General features: G+C 41.9%; 1 protein-coding gene across 1 annotated transcript in view; it reads left to right on the top strand.

Annotated features, from left to right (window-relative positions):
- The first annotated feature begins 476 nt into the window (after nt 1–476).
- gpt2 (glutamic--pyruvic transaminase 2) overlaps nt 477–21,304 on the top strand; it is a 41,837-nt gene continuing 21,009 nt past the window's right edge. Inside the window, exons 1-5 of the mRNA XM_003222929.4 lie at nt 477–892; nt 14,314–14,403; nt 15,070–15,178; nt 18,086–18,219; nt 20,878–21,121. Of these exons, the coding sequence (XP_003222977.1) occupies nt 596–892; nt 14,314–14,403; nt 15,070–15,178; nt 18,086–18,219; nt 20,878–21,121 (874 nt within the window). The 5' untranslated portion in view covers nt 477–595. The remainder of the gene's footprint in view (nt 893–14,313; nt 14,404–15,069; nt 15,179–18,085; nt 18,220–20,877; nt 21,122–21,304) is intronic.

Below are 21,304 nucleotides of genomic sequence, written 5' to 3'. Positions count from 1 at the left end.
GGAGGAAGAAGAGGAAGAAAGAAGATGAGGAGGAGAAAGAACAAGAGGAGGCGGAAGAAGAAGAGAAGGAAAAATAAGAGGAGGAGGAGAACAGGAAGAAGAAGAAGAAGAAGAAGAAGAAGAAGAAGAAGAAGAAGAAGAAGAAGAAAGAAAGAAAAGGAAGATGAAAAGGAGGAAGAAGAAGGGGAGGAGGAAGAAGAGAGCAAGATGAAGAAGAAGAAAATGAGGAGAAAGAAGAAGAAAAAAGGAGGAGGAGGAGAGGGGGGAGAAGAGGACTCTTCCTTTTCAAAGCGGAACCCAATCGGCCTCCCTTCCTGGCCCCCGAGGGCACCCGCACCGCGCCTTCCCCCCGTCTCCCTCCCTCGGAGAAAGAGGCGGAGAAGGGGATTCTCGGCGGGGTAGTCCGCTGGTGTGCCTCCGCCTGGCGGGGAGGGAGGGAGGGAGGGAGGGGGAGAGGAGGGACCACAAGCCCCATCAGGCAGCGCGGCCGGGTGTCTGCGGCTGGTGCAATCGCCTGGCTGCATAAAGAAGGAGCCGGGCGAGCGGCGCGTGGATGAGCGAGTGAGCGGCGCCGGATCCTTGCGCCTCGCCCGCCATGCTCCGCTTGCCGGCCCTGGCCCTGGACGGCCCTCTGCGGGGGAAGGAGGCCGGGGCGCGGTGGGTGTGCTCCCTGATGGCGGGGCCCCGGAGGGACAAGGCGGAGAGGAAGGGCCGGGCCCCGTCGCGGTGGAAGAGCGCCAAAGCCCAGGCCTCCGCCGTGAAGGAGGAGAAGCAGAGCCGCGAGAAGATCCTCACCCTGGAGTCCATGAACCCGCAGGTGAAGGCCGTCGAGTACGCCGTCCGCGGGCCCATCGTCCTCAAAGCGGGCGAGATCGAGAACGAGCTCCGGAAGGTGAGCAGTAGCTCCGGCACCCACTTCTCCTAACAACCCCATCTGCGTCTACACTGGAGAATTAACCCGGTTTCGGCACCTGATGCTATCTAACCCTGGGAGTCGTAGTTAGCTTTCAGTCTATGGCATGGACACACTTTTAACTGCTTATATGGGATCGTAGGAGTTGTAGTTTTGTAAGAACCGAGCTACAGCTCCCAGGATTTGATAGCATTGAGCCAGAGCAGTTCAGGTGATATGAAACTGCAATCATCCCACAGACTATGCACCTTTTATCTGCCTTTGGCGCAGTTCTATTGAAGGATGGGATATGTAGTTCTGCAAACTCCTTAGCTTTTCCAAACTGCAACTCCCAGTATTTGATAGCATTGAGCGATAGTAGTTCAGGTGGCATCAACCTGCAATCACCCTACAGACCATGCACCATTCGCTCAGTGCTATCGGAGAATGGGATATGTAGGGTTATGGGATATGCAAGCTCTTTAGCCTTTCCAAACCACAACTCCCAGAATCCCAGAGCATTGAAACATAGCAGTTCAAGTGGAATAAAACTGCAATCATCCTACACACCATGTACCTTTTAACTGCCTTTGGCGCAGTGCTATTGGAGGATGGGATATGTGGTTCTGCAAGCTCATTAGCCTTTCCAAACACATATACATATAAAGATAAAGGTTTTCCCTGACGTTAAGTCCAGTCATGTCTGACTCTGGGGGTTGGTGCTCATCTCTATTTCTAAGCCGAACAGCCAGCATTGTCCATAGACACCTCCAAGGTCATGTGGCTGGCATGACTGCATGGAGCGCTGTTACCTTCCCGCTGGAGTGGTACCTATTGATCTACTCACATTAGCATTTTTTTGAACTGCTAAGTTGGCAGGAGCTGGAGTTAACAGCGGCCACTCACACTGCTGCCGGGGTTTGAACCTGGGACCTTTCGGTCTCCAGCTCGGTGCTTTTAACGCACTTCGCCACCGGGGCTCCACATATACATATACAATGCACTTTTAACTGCCTTTGGTGCAGTGCTATTGGAGGATGGGATATGTGGTTCTGCAAGCTCTTTAGCCTTTCCAAACTGCAACTCCCAGGATCCCATAGCAATGAGACATAGCAGTTCAAGTGGTGTCAAACTGCATTCATACGATGTCAAGATGTACATTGTACATATAGCCTGAAGGTAATGTTATATATATGTGTGTGTATATATATTTATACACGCACGCACACATATATTTATGGAATAAAGTTGGTGCCCATTGGAGAACAGATGCATGCATGCATAGGAGTTGTGTACTTTGCCAAAGCGGGATGGTGCCTCGACAAAGTACAATCTCCTGGGATACCATAGCATCGAACCACTGCAGTTAAAGTGGGACCAAGCCGTGTCAATTCTCTGCTGTACAATATGCACCCAAAGTGGAGCATTAGGGTTTTCTTCTCTTCTCCTCCCGGCTTTTCGAAAGCAGCAGCTGTCCGGCCAGGCCCTCCTCTGAGCCGCTCCTCCGCTGCGGTGGCTCACGATTGGAGCAGCCGGAGGGCCTGGCCCTGGCAAGCCAAGGAGGAAGGCGAGAGGCTGGCTTCAGTGCAAAACCACCTTCTCCAAACAAAGCCGGCTTTTCGGCTTTTCTGTTCTCGCTTTGACAGAGTGATAATTCCGATCCATTGTGTAGTGAATTCAGAATCAAAATGTATTTGCATAATTAGCTTTCACTCTCAGGACTATTATTATATATATCTCTATATATAAAAGAGTGATGACATCACAGCGACCCACAAAACAACAAAACTACAGGCCCCCCAACCTCGAAATCTGACAACACAATCCACGGCTCTAGGTTGATACAACAAAAAGAAAAGAAAAATAAAGTCCTAATTAGAGAGAGAGGAATAATTGCTTTTATCCAATTGCTGCCAGTTAGAAGGCTAAGCTCCTCCAACTTGGTCTCCTAGCAACCCAATAAAAATAATAAAAACACTAAAAATAATTTAAAACACTAAAAAATTAATACAATAAAATACTATAATAACAGAAAATAACTAAAAATAATACAAGAAAATAATAAAATATAATAAATAAAAAGATAACTTACAATAAAATTAATTAAAAAAATACAAATAACATCAAATAAAAATTACACAACAATTTTTAACCAATACCACCACCACTTTGCCACAGCAACGCGTGGCCGGGCACAGCTAGTTTATATATATATTGAGTATGATTTATAGCAACCTAAGAGCTCCTGTTTGCGCAACATGTTAAAGCACTGAGCAGCTGAACTTGTTGACCGAAAGGTTGGTGGTTCGAATCCAGGGAGCGGAGTGAGCGTCCGCTGTTAGCCCCGGCTTCTGCCAAACTAGCAGTTCGAAAACATGCAAATGTGAGTAGATCAATAGGTACCGCTCCGGCGGGAAGTTAAAGTTGCTCTTTCTGGCTCTATGCTGGCTACATGACTTTTGAGGTGTCTACGGACAATGCCAGCTCTTCAGCTTAGAAATGGAGATGAGCACCAACCCCCAGAGTCGGACACGACTGGACTTAACATCAGGGCAAAACCTTTACCTTTACCTATAGCAACCTGATTGTGGGGTTTCCTTGCAAGATTTATTCAAGCTCTGGAGCAATCCAAAGCTTTTTTTGCATTGCATTTTGTTTTGTTTATTTGTTTTTCCCACTTACGGACAAGAGTAGTTTACGGGAGGCTATTTGAACTCTTATAGCCTCACCTCAAACTGTATATTTTATTTTCCACCTATTTTGGAGGCTGTCTGATGAATTGTCACACTTGTGTATTGCTTCCCTTTGTTTTCTTGCCACACCTAACATGTGGCTTGCCCTTTTTCAATACAGTCAAGAGAGGCACGGGAAGAACTTCATGTTGTGCCAGCTTAATAACATTTGCATTTTCCTCTATTATAATACTTTTGTTTGGCACTCACCAAGGACTCCTTTTTAACATACCCACGAAAGCAAACAGCCACCTCCCACCTTGTCTGCTATTCAGTTGCATAAGAATGTGATGATATATTTTAAAACAATATTTACTTTTCTCCCGCCTCCTTTGCTGTCTGATGAAATCAAGGATCCTGTGTCTTTATGTAACAAATGTCATGGAGAACCTGTGTCCGGAGCCTGTTCCAAAACAAATTCAACCTTATTAATCTTTAAAGTGCTCTTTACGTCTTAATCCCCCTTTTTTTTCCAAGGGATGCCTCACTTGCGGAAACTAAGCTTCAAAAATTACAGTATTTCTCATTAACTTGAAGTTCGGCTTAATCATTAACTTTCAAGAAACATCTCCATGGGGAAGATTTCCATTGAGGCTGCATCTACATAGCACAATGAATGCAGTTTGACACCACTTGACACCACCAAACGTTCTTAACAGTTCTATAGCGCTTATTAAATGTTTCAAATGCTTCTTGTGTATTTTTGGATGTTTAAAAAATATTTTCAAGCCATCGATAGTTGAATCGGTGGATGCAGAATCCGTGGATATCAGGGAAATCCTTATTCTGAGTCATAATTCTCCATTAGGTGATCAGTCTGTGCTAGGCTATACTTCCCAAGCTATTGAATATGGAATATTTGCCGGGTTTCCCCCCTACTACAGCGTTTCTCAACCTGGGGGTCGGGACCCCTGATGGGGTCGCAAGAGGGTTTCAGAGGAGTCGCGAAGACCATCAAAACACATATTTCTAATGGTCTTAAGAACCCAAATCCCTCCAGTTTTTTTCTGTTGGTCATGGGAGTTCTGTGTGGGAAGTTTGGCCCAGTTCTATCGTTGGTGGGGTTCAAGGGGTTTTTGATTGTAGGTGAACTATAAATCCCAGCAACTACAACTCCCAAATGTCAAGGTTTGTTTTCCTCAAACTCCACTAGTGTTCACATTTCGGCATATTGAGTATTTGTGCCAAGTTTGCTCCAGATCCACCATTGTTTGGAGTCCACAGTGCTCTCTGGATGTAGGTGAACTACAACTCCAAAACTCAAGGTCAATGCCCACCAAACCCTTCCAGTCTTTTCTGTTGGTCATGGGAGTTCTGTGTGCCAAGTTTGGTTCAATTCCATCGCTGTTGGAGTTCAGAATGCTCTTTGATTATAGATGAACTATAAATCCCAGCAACTACAACTCCCAAATGACAAAATCAATCCTCCCGCAACCCTACCAGTATTCAAATTTGGGCGTACAGTATTGGTATTTGTGCCAAATTTGGTGCAGTGAATATCCTGCATATCAGATATTTACATTACGATTCATAGCAGTAGCAAAATTACAGTTATGAAGTAGCAACAAAAATAATTTTATGGTTGGGGATCATCACAACATGAGGAACTGTATTAAGGGATCGCGGCATTAGGAAGGTTGAGAATCAGTGCCCTACGATATCTGGGACCCACCTACCTTCATGACCGTATCTCCTACCACAAGCCTACACGATCCCTTCGCTCATCAGGGGAAGCTCTCCTGTCCCCACTCCCGATATCCCAGACCTGCCTTGTGGGAACAAGGGAGAGGGCCTTTTCTGCTGTGGCCCCCCGATTGTGGAATTCTCTGCCCGCTGAGATTAGGCAAGCCCCCACACTAGCAGCCTTCAAGAAAGACTTGAAAACATGGCTCTTTCATTTTATATTTCTTTTCCGTTGCTCCCCCTAATATCTATCCTCCAGAATACCCCACTCCCTTATGACCCTGTTCGCTGTGGTTTTTATTTTTATGTCTTTCTCACCCCGAGCTTTAACTTAATGTTCATGTGGTCTGCCCTTGTTTTTATTGTCTCCTTGTTTTATTTTGTAATGGATATTATTTACTGTATTGTTTATTGTATTGTGTTGTGCTGTTCTTTTATATGCTGTTTATATTGTATTGTTTTGGGCGTGGCCCCATGTAAGCTGCCCCAAGTCCCCATTGGGGAGATGGTGGCGGGGTATAAATAAAGTTTTATTATTATTATTATTATTATTATTATTATTATTATTATTATTAAAACTCCAGATTTCTGACATCAGCAATGGACTGGTGCCAAATAAGCCAGTTTCCTGTGTTCATTTTGCTGCCCTTTGAGGCGGCTGCCTCACTCTGGCCAATGGCAAGACCGGCCTTGACCCTTCCTTCTCTTTGAAGGAAGTCATGTACCTTGAGTTTTGCAATGCCAATACCATTTCAGATGCAGTTTACTTTAGGTCTCTTGCGTTTACTTAGGCTTTGGTCCCATGGGTCCTGCTGTAGGCACATACACACACCCATTAAACAATGAATCGCTCACCAGGCATAATACGAACGCCTAGCGTCTGTAACTTTGCATTTAGAAAAGCAGCCGCTTTTAAGTTTAGTGTACAGTAACCTCCAGTGTGATTGATTTGATTTATTTGGCATTGTTTAAATCCTTTCTCCAGAGGATTCCATTTCAAAGATCGAGGGTGTGTGTATACACTGTAGAATGGATGCTATTTGACACCAGTTGAACTGCCATGGCTCAATACTATGACATCATGGGAGTTGTAATTTTGCAAGGTCTTGAGCCTTCTTTGCCAAAGAGAAGTCTCAACTACAAACTACAACTCCCATGATTCCATAGCATTGAGCCATGCAAGGCAAAGTGGTGTCAAGCAGCATTCTTCAGTGTAGATGCACCCTTTGATCTCTGTTTACATTCATACTTTTCTAGGAGATGTACATCATAAACACATATTTCTGATGGTCGTAGGAACCCCTTTGTAAGACAAGGCTGAAGATTTTTCCACCTATTCAGAAAGCTCTTTGATTGTAGGTAAACTATAAATCCCAGCAACTGCAACTCCCAAATGTCAATATCTATTTTCCCCAAACTCCACCAGTGTTCATGTTTGGGAATATTGAGTATTTATGCCAAATGTGGTCCAGATCCATCATTGTTTGAGGCCACAGTGTTCTCTGGTTGTAGGTGAACTACAACTCCAAAACCCAAGTTCAATGCCCACCGAACCCTTCCAGTATTTTCTGTTGGTCATGGGAGTTCTGTGTGCCAAGATAAGTTCAATTCCATCGCTGGTGGAGTTCAGAATCCTCTTTGATTGTAAGTGAAGTATAAATCCCAGCAACTATTCGTACAACTCCCAAATGATAAAATCAATCCCCCCCCCCCCAAAAGTTGGGTGTATTGGGTATTTGGTGCAGTGAATATCCTGCATATCAGATATTAACATTACAATTCGTAACAGTAGCAAAATTATAGTTATGAAGTATCAACAAAAATAATTTCATGGTTGGGGATTATCACAACATGAGGAACTGTATTAAGGGGTCGCGACATTAGGAAGGTTGAGAACCACTGTCTTGGTGTAACTGTAACCTATTGAGAAATGCAGATGTCATTGCAAGAGTGGGATTTAGATTTATACTAAATTTCAGTTAGTTAAATTCACTGCATTCATATCCACGTTCCTGCTGTTTGTTCAGATCTACATACTTTCCCCAAATTCAGTATTAATTGAACATCTTTATGTTCTCGCTCTCTTTTTAGAGATGTTTTTCAACTAACGCTCTGTGCTGAATAGGATTGATCAGACGCATTTTCCATCTCAATAAACTGCTGTAAACTTGTAGAAGTTTTCTATTTGACAAGATACTTTTAAACTTAGACTCTCTTTTCATGAATGGGTTTAAGGGAAAATTAATTTGAACTTTTAAAACTTTGGGTTTTTCATTTTGACCAGTGGTAGTGGGCAGAGAAGAGGAATGACAGGAAAGTGAGTTGAGTTTGTCAGCAAAAGCTTAAAGCGAGTCCCATTACAAAATGTGAGCTGATAAATTCGCTTCGTCACAGGTCTGTTCTGGTTGTTTGGCCAGTCTCATCCGAATCTAAAATGTTGCGTGGCAGGTTTCGTCAACGTTGCATGTTTGCCCTTATCTGTGACGCCGCCAGAGGATTTCTCTCTTTATCCATTGTGCGTAAGCAGGTATTTGCAAACTCAAACGTTCCTATTAACCAAATAAATTGAGTTTACTAAAGGCTCAGCTCCTCCTGCATTTGTGCCTAACAAGGACCATCTCTTTGCCTTTGCAAGGGATTACCTTTGGGATCTCTTTTTGGATATTTTCCTTATCCAACATGGACGTTGGAATGATGGGAGTAGTAGTCTAATGTATCTGAAGAGTAACAGCTTGTGGAAAGCGAAGTTTCAGCAGGAGGTCACACATGGAGTGTGATCAAGTTGGCAAACATTATTAATGAGTTGTCGAAGGCTTTCATGATCGGAATCACTGGGTGGTTGTGAGTTTTCCGGGCTGTATGGCCATGTTCTAGAAGCATTCTCTCCTGAAATTCACCCACATCTGTGGCAGACATCCTCAGAGGTTGAGGGGTCTGATTATCAATGAGAGAAATATCAGACAAGATAGCTGCTTTTAGCCTCCTGTAGAAGAAATAACACAAGGTATACATATTATTATTTTATTATGACACAGCAAACAAGATAGATATGCTGGATGATGATGATGATGATGATGATGATGATTATTATTATTATTATTATGGCTCTGGCATAAACCAGTACAGGTGGTCCTGGTGTTAATCGGCACACTGGGTGCCGTGCCAAAAGATCTCAGCCAGCATTTGGAAACAATAAACATTGACAAAATTACAATCTGTTAACTGTAAGTAAGTAAGTAAAATTATTTATATACCGCTCTATCACCCTGAGGGGAGTCAGGGCGGTTTCCAATCATAAAACAACATAGCCAGCAGAATAAAACACATTAAAACGAGGTAAAAACTATACAATTAAAATAAACAATAACAGTTACAACAAACCTGCAAAAGGCCACCTTACTGGGATCTGCACGCATCATCCAAAAATACATCACACAGACCTAAACACTTGGGAAGTGTTCAACTTGTGATTTTGTGATACGAAATTCAGCATATATACCTCGTTTGCTGTGTCATACTGTATCTTTATGTCAGTAACAACAACAATAATAATAATAGAGGCTGTAGCATTTTGCTTTTGCCTTAGACTACAGGGAAGAGCAATAATCTGATCTGTCCCCTCTGTCTGTACTGAATTAATTGAACGCAAACTATTTTTGTCTTTTGAACTCATTTTGCCGGACCTGAGCCCAGCTGACGGCAAAAGGAAATGGAAGATAAGAGTGATATAGAGGCATGGAAAATGTATGGAAAAAATGGGATGGCAGGAAATTAATCAGGACTGCCCTTGCCATATAGGTACATCCGGTGCATATGCAGTGAGCAGCACTCAAAAGGCAATTTGACATTGATGGACATTTCTAGTTTGGCTTTTCATTACAAATAGGCCCTGTGGCTGCACCCTACAGAATTCTAACATTTTTAATTGGAATCATAGATTCATAAAGTTGGAAGAGACCTCCACCCCTTCCACAGGGCTATCCAGTCCAACAAAGGACTCCAAGTCTACAGCGTTTGGATGCCATTTGGCTCAATTCTGACCAACTTTCCCACTCGAAATTGTGACACTTATGTTGTCAAATAATGAATATTCCAAATTCAATAGCTACAATTAATTCCATAGATGCCCCTGTGCATTTTTCTCTAGGTTGTACTTGACTGGTGAGATGTATGTCAAGCAGCATCCACCTAGAAAGCTTCTTGGGCCTTTGCCAATGTTAAGCAAAAGGAGATGAGTGTGTGTTTTGTAAACGAGATTGTTTTTCAATTTGTACACAACACTCTCGACATGAGTTGGAAGTGTTCTCCGGCTAGACTTAAGAGCTGAATCATTGCACCAGAGCTGTATGACCTGGGTCAGCTTATGCCTCACCCTGCAAAACATTTTATTTTTTAAACAGTTTGCCCTTATTTTCCTCTTTTTCTTGCAAAGTCTTTTGAGGACATTGGTGACAATGGGCCAAGGATGCAGCAAAGGTCCAGGATCCCTTTTCTGGATCGATGCCAGCGAAATAAAAATGGATATTTGCTTTTGGCAAATCCCCTTGATGCATATGATCAGGGCTTCACATTCAAATAGCAAACTCATAGTCAGAAAACACCATATTCTGGGAAAGAATTTCAGGCAAAAGCAGATGGAGAGGTAGCCTCCAAGTCATTTTTTTATGAATGGAGATCCTAAGGGTTTTGTCACAAGATATATTTATTTTTGTCTTTCTTGGAGGGTGAGAGTGTGTGACTTGCCCAAAGTCACCCAATAGGCTTCCGAAGCTGGGAGCGGTATTCAAACTCTGGTCTTCAGAACCACGGGTACATCTAGGTGTGCAATTAATGCAGTTTGACACCACATCAACTTCTATAGCTAAATGCTATTGAAATCAAGGATTTTTGGTTTGGTGAGACACCAACATTCTCTGGCAGGGAAGACTAAAGACCTTTCAAAACTACAACTCCATGATTCCATAATACTGACCTGTGGCAGTTCAAGTGGTGTCAAACTGCATTAATTCTATTGTGTAGATGCATCCATAGTCTAGCACTGAAATCACTATACTGGTGTGGCTTAGGAGATAGCTATTAACACATCTCTAAATGTATTACAAGGGTTTGAGAGTCCTAATTTATGAACAGGAGAATAATAACAACTTTATTTTTGTACCCCACCTCCATCTCCCCAAGGGGACTCGGAGCGGCTTACATGGGGACAAGCCCGCTCAACATCATAGAATATAATCACATTAAAATACATATACAGTATCATAAAACAAGTATAACAACATAGCAGTTGTGATAGAATAAAAACAATCTTGAACCAACCATCAATGAGGCTATATTAAAGTCCATTTCAAGGCATGGATGGGCGGGCTGGCGCAACGCACTTTTGAAAAAAGGGCTAATGGATAAAGTGCATAAGTCCGATGAGTAGGGGTGAGCAATGTAAGATGGGGAATAAAATCTTTGGGTAGAGGACAATAGTAAAGTGCAAGGACAGATTTCAAGTCCTGATTGGAGCCAGGTTGTTTAGGGGATTGTCTAGTCAAATGCACAGCAGAACATCCACGTTTTTAATTCTTTATGGAAGATGGACAGGGTGGGTGCTAACCTAATCTCCCTGGGGAGGGAGTTCCAGAGCTGGGGGGCCACCACTGAGAAGGTTACACTTCCATACCTTCCATATAATATTAATAATAATGTTGTAATGTAATATAATACTAATAATAACACAATTAAATAATATTAATTATATATTATATATTACATGTAATATTGCTAATAATATTACAGTATAGTTGTATAGTACAGAATAGTAATATGCTAATATTGTACTATGCTAATAATATAACTTATTGTATGTACATATTATTTGTAAGCCACTCTGAGTCCCCTTTGGGGTGAGAAGGGCGGGATATAAATGTAGTAAATAAATAAACATTTCAGAGGTGAAAACTGGAAAATGCAGCCAAGCAACATAACAGTGTAGTCAAAATGGCAAAAAGTATTAATGAGGACGAACACATAAACTCGGAGAAATTGCAGCCGTTTGCTTTTGCCTGATCCTACAGGGAAGTGTAAGATCCTCTCTCTTCCACCACTAATTGGGTTGAATGCACCTGTGTTTGCCCAGTTTGCAGCAATTGAAATGAGATGACAATAAAGGCAGAAAATGGGAGGAAAACAGGGACTGGACACATGGAACAACACAGGATTAATTAGGACTTTCAAACACTATAAAGGTTCAGAACATGAAAAGAGATGTGACATGTAAAGGCCATAGAAATAGTCAGGCCTCTCTGAGTATAGAGCTATCTTCTTTCTATGTGAAAAAGATAAGCAAATACTATAAAGGTTCAAAACATAAAATGCGCTATGTAATTTAGAGCATCATGTACAAACATTATAACCTGAGAGTTAACAACAACAACAATAATAAGTACAGTCAACTGTTGTAATTGCAGTAGTATCTTCCAGACTGTAATGTTTAAACTGTAATTATCAAGGCTTAAATGTGGACTATAGTCAAAACATATATGTTTATTATTATTATTATTATTATTATTATTATTGTTGTTGTTGTTGTTGTTAACTCTCAGGTTATAATGTTTGTACATGATGCTCTAAATTACATAGCGCATTTTATGTTTTGAACCTTTATAGTATTTGCTTATCTTTTTCACATAGAAAGAAGATAGCTCTATACTCAGAGAGGCCTGACTATTTCTGTGGCCATTACATGTCACATCTCTTTTTATGTTTTGAACCTTTATAGTGTTTGCTTATCTCTTCGACATTGTATAGACATTTGTGTGTATTTATCATTAATTAGGACTTTCCCTGCCAAATTGGGCCTGCAAGTAAGAAGTCTTGGCGATTTTGAGTTCTGGGCCCATATTTCTCCCATTGTCAGCGAATGCTTTTTTGAAGCAGCAGATTCTGGCTGATAAACTTTGAACTTCTTGACAAGAGGAAAGAAAACCCCGCAAGCTTGTTGTCCTCCCACCCATGATACACAATGACATCTCTTTTGCATTACATAACATGTTAAATGTGAAGCCCTAGCAGAACTCCATTAGTAGCCTCGATTCCTCTGCCTGTTTGCTTCAGCTGAAAGGTATAATTTGCACTTGCATTTTTGTGAAATTACCGCGATTATTGTGGCCCCCCAAGCTTATTTCCTTAGGTTGGATCTTGTTAGGAAATGCCTTCCAGTAACATCAGCTAGTTTTAGAAAGGTTAGGGTTGCATCCAAACAATCTAGTGCCATCTGAGGTTAATATCTAGGTCTGACTATCAGCCCCTTTCAAATAACAGCTCTTGTCAGACTGAATTACATATCAGATGTGTGACACGCAGTTGCGTTTGCGGTGAGCTTGTTTGATAACAGAGTCGGAGACTACAAACCTACACATCTTTTCCTGGGAACTCAGTGGGATTTCTTTCTTTGGATAAAGGGTCGCACTCTTTAATCCCAATGCTCATCGCGTCAGGGCAGAGACCATCGCTCTTGAGTTCTCCTGTGTCGAAGAAATTAGATCTCCAAATATTTAACTTTCAGAGTCAGTTTCTAAGCAGCACTTTAACTAGGACACGAAGTGGGTCTCACTTCACTGCATTGCCTGAGATCTTTAACCTCCTATCAGTTGCCATTCAGTAACTCCGCAGTGTTTTTCTTTGCAAATGCAGCATCAACATTCTTTTAATTGTAACCTTTGTAACTCTTGGTGGGAGATCAAGAACAAAACTTGGCCTTTGGATAATGAATGTCCTTTCGCCCTGGGAAAGATGCATCCCTGCTTAGCAAAATATTTTCTAGGCTGATTCTTATTGTTAATATAAAGATATCTAGACTGCGAATCAGCACCAGTGAAATGTTTGTTCTCTTCGTAATGTCTGCACTCATCAAAGGGATATCTCCTTGAATGGGTCAAGAAGATCCAAATTGCAAAGATTAAAGTGGTGCACGCTGTTCCCTCCTGAGCGTTTTGTAATATTTTAAATATCTATGTCTCCTGGAAATCTCCATTGTGTTGAGCACAGAATGAAACTCAAAAAGATTACGGGCGCCAAAGAAGTTGTAACATTCATATGTTGTGGCAGATAGTGGTAAACAATGTTTGGGTTAAGAGCAAAAGCAATGAACGTGAGAAATGCTCCCTGTTTCTCCTTTTTGCAAACTCTTCCGATTTCAGGAATTCTGTGGTTTAGATTTTTCTATTGGGGTTTGCTCCGAAGGGGCCTTTTTATGAATAAAGTCCAAATAGCAGTATATTCCTACTTATAAACAAGGTACACAGACTGCATGCATCTCAGTTTTAAAAAGAAGTGATCTTTTTTACTGCTATCACTGCTGTCATAGCAGTTCAGCAGTAAAAACAGTGTGCATACACACAGTCCATGGGCCATGGGATGCCCAAAAGTACTATAAATGATGACACATCCTTTATAGCAAAGTGTTATGGCCTTATTTATAGTCTTATTATAGGCCGGGCTGTGGCACAGCTGGTTAATAGCCAGCTGCAATAAATCGCTACTGAGCAAGAAAGAGGTCATGAGTCCGAAACGAGCCCGAGTCAGATTGAGTGCCCGACCATTCAATAGCCTAGCTCGTTGTTGACCTAAGCATCTGTCAAGTAGGAAATGTAGGTACCGCTTTATGCGGTGGAGGCTAATGTAACTAATTTACGTCTCCATTAAAATGTCCAGCAGCGGAAGAATGAGGAAGTACTTCATCAAGGACTCAGTGTCACAGTGGATGATGAAGCAGCAGTTCCCCCGTGGCCGGAATCAAGCATACCCTCAGGAAGCCGGAAGCTGGAAAATGTTATTGCCTCTGTTTCTCTGTCTGTATGTCATATGTCTAATGGCATTGAATGTTTGCCATGTATATGTACATTATGATCCGTCCTTCGGGGTAAAAAGGGCAGAATGTAAATACTGTAAAATAAGTAAATTATTTGACCTCTCTGTCTATAAGCTTCAGTTTACTATTGTTATGCTTCTTCTTCCTAGGGAATCAAAAAGCCTTTCACAGAGGTCATCAAGGCCAATATTGGGGACGCGCACGCAATGGGACAGCAGCCCATCACATTCCTTCGCCAGGTGAGATGGTTCTTGAACCCATGTAACTTCTCATGTGTTGCATTTACCTGGTAATATGGGGTTGGTAAATGCAGACTTATAGATGTTGAGGGACAACTTACCAAAGTTCTAGATAATAATGGTAGGAAATGCTGGGAGTCATATCCATACTTGATCCAGGTGATCAACAGGTACTGCCAGAACAAGGTAAGTCCTGCTGACACAGAAATAGAATAAAATGCACTGTTTCTGCGGCTTAAAGGTTACGGTAACATTACAATCCTGACTTCAAGCAGCTACAATAGTGTTGCTATGTGCCTTTGGCTAATTTCCGAAATATGGTGACCCTAAGACAAACCTGCCACAGGGTTTTCTGGGGCTGAGAGCGCATAACTCACTGAAACTTTTACCTAATGGGGAACCAAACCCAGGGAGAGCAAAGATAAACCCGAAAAATAAGTCTAGCCAAGTGGCTAGGATGATATATATGTGTCTTGCTCTCTAGAAATAGCAGCTGGTGAGACTCTTTATATGAAGAAGTTAAACATTACCATTCAAATGTTGGTTGAAAGAGGAAAAGAGGAACCTGTTGGAAGCTCAGGTTAAGTTCAGCGTTATTACATATTAAATTATATGTATACGTAACCATAACCCATTCTTGTTTTGTTTCTTCCCTGGGCAACATAGGTGGTTGCACTTTGTACTTATCCAAACCTCTTGGACAGCCCAAGTTTCCCAGAAGACTCTAAGAAGAGGGCCAGGCGGATATTGCAGGGGTGCGGCGGAAACAGCTTAGGTACCCTTCTAATATCAATTTATAATATTTGCTGGTGAGATGACTTGAATTTTGGAGGATGGTATACTAACAAGCATGCATATAGCCTTATTTCTGCATGTGGACAACCAAGAGAATTGGTTGCGGGAAGCAGCCAGGCTTTGAAGGTGAAAGGCCATTCAATGCTAATTGAGGTGGCCAGTTGCAACATTCACACTTGCCTCAGGCAGGCAAAAGTTCTTTCCTCCCCCCGGACATTCCGCAAATATGTAAACCCCACTTGACTAGTTTCCAACAGACCTCACAACCTCTGAGGATGCCTGCCATAGATGTGGGTGAAAAGTCAGGAGAAAATGCTTCTGAAACATGGCCATACAGCCCGGAAAACTCACAGCAACCCAGTGATTCTGGCCATGAAAGCCTTCGAAACAAAAACCAAGAGAATATTTAGATTTCCTTAGTTTAATTTTTCTAAAGAAAAATGTATGTACCATCTTGGTTTTGCAAGGAGATTCCTGACTAATCCGTTACCATCCCACTTTTGGGGTTATTTTTTAAATGCCCCAGTTTCTTCTTCATCCTCCCACTTTCTCCTTAATTCATGTTCTGCAAAGTGAAAAAGTAGGTTGCACTCAACTCGGCATTTGAATCTTAACCTTCCCTAATAAACATCAGCAAAAGCAAGCTGCTATAGCCTCACCTCTTGTTTGTTACTCAGTAATAACCCTTCTCCATCTTGACCATACTCTGATGCTTGTCTGCATGTTGCAATTTGGCTGTCTTCAACCCCAGTCCTACATTTGACAGGCTTATCATTGAGCTCACAGTTAATCCGAGTTATGTATGTGTGCATCAAATGCTTACCTAACTCAACCCAGGACCAGAATCCTTCCCGCTGCACCTCGATGGAGAAACATTTCAACTTTCTTGTTCTATACATAGTGCCTTTGCTGCAGGGCTTTGCCAGGAACGGCAGAATCTGACAGCCTTGGTTAACTCTCTCTCCCTGCCTAGGAAGAAAGTAATGTGACAGTTCCAAAGATGTAATTAAGGAAAGAGAATGGCTTCCTCCCAACTCTCTGTTTTTTGGGCATTAAAGCTCCTTTGACATTTGGCTGGACTTGTAAAAGTCCAGGAGGCTGTAAAAAAATCACTGCATTGATTTACTCGCTATTTTGTTCTACTCTTTTCTGAGTCAAAAGCTACAATGCACTTGTTTCTCACTTGAAGGTTAAGGATGTTGCCTGTTGGACTGCTGTTTCCATCATCTCTTCCAGTTAGCAGTGATGGGTATGAATGATGGGAGATGAAGCCCAACTATATCTGGACTTGACTCCCAGGAAAATCATCTAAGCCTGGTTGATTTTACAATGCAAATTTAGCTGCTCATCTTTCTGCTTGTGACAGTATTTTCCATCTTCCCGCTCACCCCGGAGCATAATGTCCTGCTAAAGGTTAAAATTGTGGCTATGATTATGATAACATGTACCAACTGGTTCAACTTGAACCACGGAGGAGTGTCACAGAGAGCAAAGCAGTCAGATATCTGTGTTTGGAGCCCTGGTGAGTGGTACCGGAACGGTGACTTAAGCAGAAGTATGAATTGCGTGGTTTTATTTACTTTGCAAGAACATTTATAATCCATGTAATCCTACAGGAAAAAAAATATTTAGCATGTTGTTGTGGCAGAATAAGCACGGAAATTATTTGATTTGGTGAAGTGAAACTAATGAGGCTTTTCATTGACCTTTCCAAGTTTTTATTGAAGCCACATTTTTGGAATTATAGGAAGAAGGGTCGTATTGCTTCATTGTATGGCCAACATTGAATGTAATGCTCAATATGCTCGGCTTCTGCATATGGGCAGGTGTCAACACTGTACTCCAAATTATCATCACTGTCTTACTCCAAATAGTGAAATACCTTGTGTTACCTTGATTGTAGTGGCATTGGAGAATGAATATTAATCCCCATGACAGGTCCCGTTCCAGTGACTATCACTATATCTGATGCATTTTATTCTACTCCATCAGTTGGAAATAATTTCAGCGTTTACCCCATCCCAAGTCTCCTACTAAATGCAGCACTTTATTCATCTACCTCATCCTCTGAGCTTACAATATACACTCCTCGCACTTTGGCCCAGTTCGTTTTTGTTAACTCCTGTTCTAGGTTTTAAATTATATCTATACTATTGTCGGAGTCTCCGGTGGCCTAGGGGATAAAAGCCTTGTGACTTGAAGGTTGGGTTGCTGACCTGAAGGCTGCCAGGTTCGAATCCCACCCGGGGAGAGCGCGGATGAGCTCCCTCTATCAGCTCCAGCTCAATGCGGCGACATGAGAGAAGCCTCCGACAAGGATGGTAAAACATCAAAACATCCGGGCATCCCCTGGGCAAAGTCCTTGCAGACGGCCAATTCTCTCACTCCAGAAGCAACTCCAGTTGCTCCTGACACGAAAAAAAAAGTTGAGTGCCCGCTGTTAGCTCCAGCTTCTACCAACCTACCAGTTCGAAAACATGCAAATCTGACTAGATCAATAGGTACCGCTTCAGCGGGAAGGTAACGGCGCTCCATGCAGTCATGCCGGCCACATGACCTTGGAGATGTCTATGGACAACACCGGCTCTTCGGCTTAGAAATGGAGATGAGCACCAACCCACAGAGTCAGACACGACTGGACTTAATGTCAGCGGAAAACCTTTACCTTATACTATTGCCACTACTTTATTTTTACTATGTTATTGTGTATAACTGTGTTTTTATTTTTATGTATTTTTATTTTCTGATGAAGTGTTTTAAGTATGTATTTTATTTTGCTCTATTGAGTCCCTTTGGGGAGATGGAGGCGGGGTACAAAAATAAAATTATCATATTATTATTATTATTATTACATTATTATTATTATTATTTCTATTTTCTCTCCCAGGTTCTTATAGTGCCAGCCAAGGAGTGAACTGTATCCGCGAAGACGTGGCGGCGTACATCGAGCGGCGAGATGGAGGAGTCCCGGCTGATCCAGAGAACATCTACTTGACAACCGGAGCCAGCGATGGCATTGCTGTAGGTTTTAATGTTCAGGATCCTTGTTTTACCAAAGATGGTCTCCTCCAGAGGCTCCGATTGCAGCTGTCAGCATTGTGACTATTGGTTGCCATAGCTGAGGCTGATGAAAGTAGAAGTCCAAAATATCTGATAGGCGCCACATCAAATAAGGCTGTAGGAGAAGAGATCCTTGGGGTTGTGCCTTCAGGTTATGGAAAACTTTCATAATCCACCAGACTTTCCTATAGCCTTCTAAATTTCAGGTGGACCACTTTTTAATTTCCCATAACTCTCCCAAAAGTCATGGATGTTTTGGGCAATTAAAGTGGCATTGTTCTGAAACAATGCAACATCAAGACATTAAATGGAATTGAGATGGTGGCCATCCAGCACTGAACAGCCCAGAAAGGATATTGGTGGGAGGCATGCTTATGACTCTGGAGAACAAGGTCCAGACCCTCAATATCTACTGGGCAAGTTATACACTGTTAGGGTTGTAGTTTTTTTGGCAAGGTTTGTTGAGAAGCTGTTGTTGAAGATGAAAGGACATGACTTGCCCAAGGCGACCTTTGGCCAGTTTGATCTGCAAGTTTAGAACCAAGCAATGGGGAAAATCAGGTTCTGTTCAGGATACGAGAAAGAAGAAAAAAAACCCTGTTATTGTGTAAGCCACAGTTGAACCTGATCTATAACCCACTAATTAATGTCACTTCTCTTTCATGTTGAGTAACTCAATGGGTCAAGGTTGAGACTTCAGACCACCCAGCAAATGTTAGACTGCAAGTGCCAGGAGCCCTAGCTGCCATAGGATGCTGGGAGTTGTAGTCCAATCCATCTGGCAGGATGCATGATTTCCCACCTCTACAATACTTGCAACAGTGGTAAATTTGCCTCTGCTTTTGGGCTTCAATCTCAACCTACCAACATTTGTCTTGGTGTCCTTAGGCTCCCTTCTCATTTCAATCTAGTAGTCCTTTTACTTTAATTGTTTTGATGCATTTGCAAAACCCTTAATTAAAATGCCATCCGCTGGCACGGTTCGGTAGTGCAATGACCTTATATCTGCAGCTTTATTGATTTATCCAGTGTTCCCTCCGTCTTCCAGTTGGCAGTTGTTGTTTAAGCAAAAGACATTGTCAGAAAACACACACAGTTGGCATAAGTAGCTGCAGTTGTTCCTTTCTTTCTGATGAAAACGAAATCAATTCATTAGCTTTCTTTAACAATAAAAGCCAGCAATGAATCGCATCACCGTCATCTGCAGCCGGAGCTCAGATGTGGGCCAGTATTTTGGAATAGTCACAATGAAAACCAATTTAAGCCAATGTCTGGTTGCAGTGGATACTGACACTGGTTTGGCAGACATGGATAATAGAGATGCTGTGGGGTATATTTGTATGTTTAATCCAATGTGGTGTAGTATTGATTAGAGTTTGAATTTGCATGCATCCATGAAACCTATTGGATCACATGTCTTGCCAAGAAAACATCATGATAGGTCCACCTCAAAGACCAGAATTAGTTGGAAAAGACTCAAATTCGCAGACCCTATCTATACCCATTTCAATCCATAGCGACACTGCCCTGATTCTAGGGCAAATTTTACAAATCCATAGAAGTGAACAGCCTACAAAAATGCTTGCTTCTCATGAATCTGCGTTAGCAATTTGTAGCCCTTAAAAAAGGAAAGGAGATAAATAAAAAGCAATAAAGACATTCTGGTCTTATTTATGGCCTCAGGAATTTGACTCATGGGGTCCTCCTGATATTGCACAACTTCAACTTCTTTCACAAGTAGTTATGTTGGCTAGGGCTGCTGGGATTTGTAATCCAACAGCATGTGAAAGACAACACAGTTTTCCCTCCTGACTTCAGTGGGCTTGGCATTTATTATCACAAATTATACATTTATTATCACAAATTATTACATTTTTACATTATCACAAATTATATCCATAAATGTCAATGGGTTTTCTTAGGTAAGAAGTACCACTATGTAACTAAATTTGAAAAATGATCTGTTCCTGGTTTGAAAGTGTTATTTCCTGTTTAATTGTGTGGTACTTACTTTGACAGTTGTTATACTCCAGAAACTTCATTTTTGTGGCTGCCCCAAACTAGGTTTAATTAGTGGAGACTTGATAAGATATGAATTGAAAAACTATAAAATGTGCTGCAGGGTGTCCCATTTTTCCCCATGTTTTTTATGATAGAACTAATTAGAAAATGACACTTGTAACCCAGAAACAAAAATCATGTTACGTAGTGTACTCGGAGGTAGTGTACTCGGAGGTGGTTTTGCCAGTACCTTCCTCTGAAACATAGCCTGCAGCACCTGAAACTCTTTTGTCATCTGTCTCCTGATCTGGGATCTCAGCCAATATTCTGCATGATGTGGCAGATAGTTCTGAGCTGTCAGAACCCTGAATCTTTGGGGGATCAAACAGTCCAGCAGAATGAAATCTTTCTGACAGACAAAGGACGCTACGTCTTCACTGGGTGCACAAGAAAGCACCAGTGATGGCTACTATCTTAATTATAAAAGAGGATTACATAAATCTATGCTGGCTACGGCACTCAGTAGGCACTTAATAATATAATTTATACGACCAGAACCAAAGCTTTGTTGGATAACACATTGCCCTTTCTTTCTCTCTCCTTTCTACTCGACTACAGACTATTCTAAAGATCCTGGTTTCCGGAGGAGGGAGATCCCGGACGGGAGTGATGATCCCGATCCCACAATATCCCTTGTATTCTGCTGCTATTTCCGAACTGGATGCCATCCAGGTGAACTATTACCTGGATGAAGAGAACTGTTGGGCCCTTGACGTGGATGAGCTGCGCCGATCCTTGAATGAAGCCAAAGCGTATTGCAATCCCAAAGTTCTTTGCATCATTAACCCAGGAAATCCCACAGGTTGGCAGAAATCCTATTTCATCACTCCTTTGTCATTTCCACTTCTCTTTGAAACTTTGAAACTCAGGATCCAGTATGTTGTATTGCTGGTAAACATCTAGAACAGTATGGTCCTCATATTCTATACCATCGTCACCACCATTATGTTTATTATTATGTTTATCTTTTCCGACAAGCCTTTGA

This window comes from Anolis carolinensis, unplaced genomic scaffold, assembly GCF_035594765.1.
Source record: "Anolis carolinensis isolate JA03-04 unplaced genomic scaffold, rAnoCar3.1.pri scaffold_9, whole genome shotgun sequence".
In the NCBI taxonomy this organism is placed as follows: Eukaryota; Metazoa; Chordata; class Lepidosauria; order Squamata; family Dactyloidae; genus Anolis; species Anolis carolinensis.
The sequence above is the reverse complement of the archived record's forward strand: the minus strand, read 5'-3'. Positions and strand labels throughout refer to the sequence as shown.